General features: G+C 37.9%; 1 protein-coding gene across 1 annotated transcript; it reads right to left on the bottom strand.

Annotated features, from left to right (window-relative positions):
* LOC104938654 (chitinase-3-like protein 1) lies at positions 1-2616 on the bottom strand. The gene is made up of 7 exons (XM_027288540.1): positions 2167-2616; positions 1608-1820; positions 1362-1486; positions 1146-1269; positions 869-1051; positions 652-768; positions 1-528 (listed from the first exon to the last, which is right to left on the bottom strand). Exons 1-7 carry the CDS (start codon positions 2431-2433, stop codon positions 343-345), a joined length of 1215 nt encoding a protein of 404 aa, XP_027144341.1. The 5' UTR covers positions 2434-2616; the 3' UTR covers positions 1-342.
* Positions 2617-5879: the final 3263 nt, after the last annotated feature.

The raw sequence follows: 5879 nt of genomic DNA, 5'->3' as shown, positions 1-5879 counted from the left end.
GTAGTAGGCAGAGTTGTTGTGGTTGTAGTAGGACGTGTTGTGGTTGTGGTGGGGGCAGTTGTTGTGGTTGTGATAGGGAAAGCTGTTGTGGTTGTGGTAGGTGGAGTAGTCGTTGTTGTAGTAGGGGAAGTTGTTGTGATTGTAGTAGGTGGAGTTGTTGTGGTTGTGGTAGACAGAGTTCTTGTGGTTGTGCTAGGGGGAGTTGTTGTAGTTGTGGTAAATGAAGTTATTGTCGTGGTTATAGTAGGGGTGGTGGTCGTTCCATTGAGGTCAGGAAAACCTAAAAGAATGAGTCAAATATATTTTCGTCATTAAAAGGTGATTACATTAATGGTAATACTGTTAGATCAGATACACAATAAAAGGATAAGACACCCATTTTATATCTTGGTTACCTGGAACCAGAAGAGTATGCAGGTGGCTGATTAAGGGGCTTTTGCCCTCTTTACAGAACTGTCCAGTAAAGTCAGCCAGGTCCAGAGACCAGACAAAGGCTCCTCCAAAGTTGTTTGTTTTTAGGTAATTCACCTGAGAGGATCAGGAAGAAAACATGGTTCATGTTGACAAAATATTTATTTAACCAGATTCGTGTACAAGCAGTCATTTGCAAAGGAATTACACAGCAATAGTTTAAATTAAGCATCTGATTGCCTTTGTATCAATGCTGTCTTTGTTGTCAAATCCAACCCACTGATTCTCTGTGGTTGCATACGGAACTTTCTGATCAGGAATCACCTGGACTGTTACTCCTTCAAGATAAAGGCAAGTCTGAAAAGAAGGGTTAAATGGCACAGTTAGAGCGAATGTAGAAACAGAAACAGAAATGTGTAGGAGGACAAGCAGTAAAAGTGTTAGCTTTCAGTTTTACCTCATAAGAGGCCCAGAATCCGTCTTCACTGGTGTAGCACCCGTCCTCACCAGGACCACTGGCTGGTGCTCCAACATCGCTGGAATTAGAGGAGAGGGTAAATGCTCGCCCATATGCTGCTAACCCTATGTTTAGCTTTTCTGTAGGTGCTCCTTGGTCATGCCAGTACTGCATGGCAGAGTCCTAAAATATGTAAAAGAAAAAAACAATCAGAATGGAAGGGCATCTCTAAAAACAAAGACATTCAGGCAGTTAAAATTCGAACCCTTATACTTGCAGTGTTAGAGAAGATTTTGTCTCCAGTGTCTTTGGATCCCTGGAATAAAGGGCTGTGATGTCCTATGACATTTTCCCAGGGCCCGCGAAAGTCGAATGTCAGCACGTTAATGAAATCCAGGTGCCTTATAAGACGCAGAGGATAACATGTTCACCAAAACATGGTAACATCTCATCATAGGTATATATGTCAAGAATTGCATTAAATTAATTTTACATTGCAATCTTTTCGACTTCATAACTGGCATTAATGGTTGCTCTCTCAGCAGAGACACTTGCAGCGACAAATAATCTGTCACGGTTAGTTTCTGTTCCCTCAGTCTCAAAGGCATCTTTGAGCTCCTATACAACAAAGAAACATGGTTTAGTCTTAGGTATGAAATCTTATTTCTTAATACATGGCTGATACAGTATGGCATATTTCTGTCAGTGTCCTTCCCAGAACAGAAATTCAGGATCTGACCTTGCACAGCTGTGTGAATCCCAGCTTGTCTTGTGGTACACTGCCGGCTCCTCCAGGGTACCTCCAATCAAGGTTTATCCCATCAAACCCATGTGCTCTCAGTAGTGTGATTGCAGACTGAATGAACGTTGCTCTGCCTTGAGATGTTGACACCATTGCACTGAATCTGGTAAACGTTTGAACAGAATGTTGCACATACTGCATTTTAACACTCTAATTTACTAGCACAAAAACATGGCCTCAGAGATGGTCTGGTTATTTTTTCCACATAACTACAATGTGTAGTTACTGACCTCTGTATTTCCATACAACAGATATTGCACAAGTATAAGTGAAAAGGAGTGAAATAAAAATGCATGCATTAGGTTTCAGTGTTCCTGTTGCTTGGTTCGCTCGTTGTGTAAATGTGTATGTGGGTTGAATGTTCTTGGAAGTAACTTACTTTTTTATGTCAAAGGTGATTCCACCAACTGCCAACAGGGTTTTGAGCAGTGGATTTCTGTGGGAGAATAAAAGTTTACTAATGATTGTTTAACAAAAATACCTTTCAGCATCATCTCATTAGTGTTAATTGACTAAGCACTGACTTGGTTTTGAGTCCATTAAAGGAGTGATAACGTTGAGTATCCGCTGCATTGCTGGGGACCAGCTCACTTTGGTTGTTAATGTCAGAAAAAGCGTAGATCAAATGGGTACACTGGTCCGGATCAATATCTGAAACCGTGAACTTCCCATCCTCTTCTCTATTTTCAGCCAAGCTGTTATAGTAACACACCAGCCTGTTGGAAGAGACTGAGACATGGAAGGAAATTACGTAATTAAACATCAATTATATTTCTTAAGCAACACATTGCTGACTTTGGAACACTACAATATATATCTGCTGGTAAATTTGTTGATTATGCTGAATGCATGTCATAAACGTACCCAAGCTGGCGATGATCAAACAGAGCCCTACAAAGTGGGAGGCATGGTCAGTGTTAGAATAAAAACAAACAAGACATTTGTTTTTGTTATAAGGGTCTTCCTTAGAAGATGCTTGTTAACATAAATATATGTTAATAACTACTAGGTGTCAGTAATAGCATCAAAAATGTCTAAGCATTTATTAGTAAAATGTTAACAGTTTATTGACTGCTTAAGAATGTTAATAAAAGTGTAATGAGTTTTTTACAATTACATCGTACCATATTTGTTCAGCTTAACCTATAGTGTCATTGTTAAACCTTTACTCAGCTTTTGATTTCTATTATTATCCATTTATTAACAGTAACTTTGCTTTGCAGATCTAAAGGGAAGACTTTTATTCATGTTAATTCATAATAATGAATCTTTAATTGTGCACTTGCACACACAAAAGGGATGACATGCAGTAAAAGGTTGGATTTGAACTCTGCGGTAAGAACTAAACTAAGCTTTAGTACCTTAACGCCCCATGCTTTTCGTATCTAATGGATCTATAGTGAGACTAATGCTTCTTAAGGTTAATAAAGCAAGAGCAATGCCTCACAGCTTTCCAATCTGGAATGAGTACTACACATCATAGTTTATAAAGTAATAAACACACACACAGTACAAAACTTTACGAGTGCATTTTCACATAAATAGCAGCCACATTTTAAAAATTCAACCGCCCAAACCAGATTTAATTCACTTTATGTTCCCACTCTAAGCCGAGGGACAAAATATGGATAAACAAATCTAGCCATGCAGATTATATTCTGCATTTAAGGAAACATTTACTTGATCAGCGTGTCTTACCTGCAGTTAGAGTGAGCTTGACCATGTTGTTACTAAACAGAAATAGAAGAAAATTTGTTTAATATGCAGAGAAAAAAATATTAATTTTCAAACACCCTTCCTTAACCCTAACCCTTCCTCACTCTGAGGAAGGGTTAGGGTTAATGAATAATAAGTGCTGCACTGTATCCAGCAGTGCATTATTTCACAATTACTCATCAGAAAAGATAACTATGGCTAACTATAAATCATCTTTTTACATACATTTACACATCTTTATCGTGTTGAGGTCTAGATATTGTTACCTCAACAATCATTTATCTTCCTCCCCTGTGACACAGCTTCACTACGGAATAATGCAAACAAGTTGAGGTGTAGTACAAGTCAAGTACTAGCTGAGGGAAATCTGCTTTTCTTTAGTGTCAGTTAGCTGTGATACATCTAAAAAGTACTGGAACAATTAATTAGAAGTTGTACATAACTGGTACCTTTTTTGCATATAAGACAAAGGTTACAGCAATTTATGTCGTCGGTGCCCAAGAGGATTAATCTAGACAAACACACAAGTTGTCACCTTAGCTGTCCTCATACCACAAGTATGACAATTATGTTGTAATGTTGCATGGCAGGATGGTTATTACTCATCAATTTTTTAACAATCTGCTTTTGCAATTTCAAAGCAAGACTACTGCCAGATGATAGATCTATCACATAGTCAAAAGCTAAGAACCTGCTTCAAAAAATATTCTGTACGCCCTTCTTCCTAGATATTTGCATTTTTGTTTAATTTTTTTTTTGTTTTTTGTTTTTTTGTTTATCAGGGTAATGAACAAAGATTCAGTCAGTGATTAAACAGTATCTGGAATTACTGAAGAACACACAATCAAAAAGTAAAATTAATAAATAAAGAAATAAAAATGTAAAAATACAATTATCAAATGTCAAAATTTGGGAGTGAAAACGACACAACCCAATCTATCTTTTTTTTTTTTTTATCATCCCATAGACAATCTGATCAAATCAGGTCTGATCTGACTGAACAGGCTGGTTACTATAGTCTTATAATGAATTAACTTTGATTATTTATTTGCCCGTGTAATAACAATACCAATTAAAGCCTGAGAATGACTGTGGCATGTACATAACCAAAAACAGATACAAACTGATAACTGATACAAAATACAATATTTATCACAGGTGTCTACTTTAGCAAGCCAGTGAGTCAGAGAGATGGAGCAGCTATATTATTATAGCGATATACAACTGATACACAGCATCAACTAATAATCGTGAAAATATGGTTTATTAAAAATAATAGAAAAGTGAATACTTACGAAGTTAATGGTGAAAGAAGTATACACTGTCTCTACTGTGACTGACTGAAGACTGATGGATGTCTGGCCCTGCAGTTTTAAATCAGGTAGAAGGCTGATGGCTAGAAGGTGTGGTAGTTTAACAGGGTGGGGACAGTTAATGAAACATTACTGCATAGCATTATACAATCATGGTGAAAATTCTTTTACTCATTGAGAACCCTGCAATCATCATAATACGGAGCCCCTAAAGGGACATGGTGAAAGAAAAAAAGGGACATGGTGAAAGAAAAAAAAATGGAAGTGTTTCTGGTGCGCACCAGAAAGTTTCTCGTGCGCACCAGAAAGTTTCTCGTGCGCACCAGAAACTTGCCCACTAGAAAGTTTCTCGTGCGCACTAGAAACACTTCCGTTTTTTTTTCTTTCACCATGTCCCTTTAGGGGCTCCGTATCATAATATGTGCTAGAGAGCAACAAAAGGACTGGCAAACCAACATGACACATTGCAAGCTATAACTCCTGAAGACCCGGCTTTCAAGCTTAAGAACTGTCACAAGCACTTGCTGCACTAATGCTTCTTATCGCACTATACCTTTATTGTACCCTTCTCTGTAAGTCACTCTGGATAAAAGCGTCTGCTAAATGACTAAATGTAAATGTATGAGTTGCTTGCAACTGCCTGTTTAAAACTCGTTATCTGTACTGTGAGCAGACGTCCCGACGCAAACCAGGCACAGTGCCTGGTGTGATTGTATGGTTGCCCATCTTAAAAACCTATAGACCACTGGGACACCCCACCTCTGTGGTATAGTTTGAGACTTTACTTGTTGGGGTGGTTGCAATGACTGCATCATATTGAAAGATTTCAAAATGTCCACATATGACATATTCGGTAGATAAGAGCACAAACATTAGAGACACCTTGCAATATAAATACAGCCAAGTCTACATTTGAACATTGAACTCTACAAGTGAAAATGAAGATCACGACATCCGGCATTGACCAATTTGCTTCGTTTGAGGTAGCTATTATGTTTTGTTTTATGATTAGTTTTTACACACCATTCACTTTAATTAAATCAGGTTCTTGCATGTACATTTATGTCATTTGCAGTGTCAAAAAAGCGAAACATAATGTGGGTAATGGGTTCTTCCATGGCCCGTGTTACACCCTTCGCCCAAGTTTCATGAAAAATAGCTTTTCTGTAATTCTGCTGAC

Source organism: Larimichthys crocea, chromosome XV (assembly GCF_000972845.2).
Source record: "Larimichthys crocea isolate SSNF chromosome XV, L_crocea_2.0, whole genome shotgun sequence".
Lineage (NCBI taxonomy): Eukaryota > Metazoa > Chordata > Actinopteri > Sciaenidae > Larimichthys > Larimichthys crocea.
Note: the sequence above shows the minus strand (reverse complement) of the source record. Positions and strands in the feature narration are given on the sequence as shown.

What these genes read in the sequence shown, in the direction of transcription:
- LOC104938654 (XM_027288540.1), bottom strand. Translation starts at nt 2,433, where the DNA reads ATGTTTAATTACGTAATTTCCTTCCATGTCTCAGTCTCTTCCAACAGG. An exon ending in GATTCACACAGCTGTGCAAG is followed by an intron (nt 1,487 to 1,607) that starts GTCAGATCCTGA and finishes TTTGTTGTATAG; the next exon opens with GAGCTCAAAGATGCCTTTGA. An exon ending in GAAGTCGAAAAGATTGCAAT is followed by an intron (nt 1,270 to 1,361) that starts GTAAAATTAATT and finishes GCGTCTTATAAG; the next exon opens with GCACCTGGATTTCATTAACG.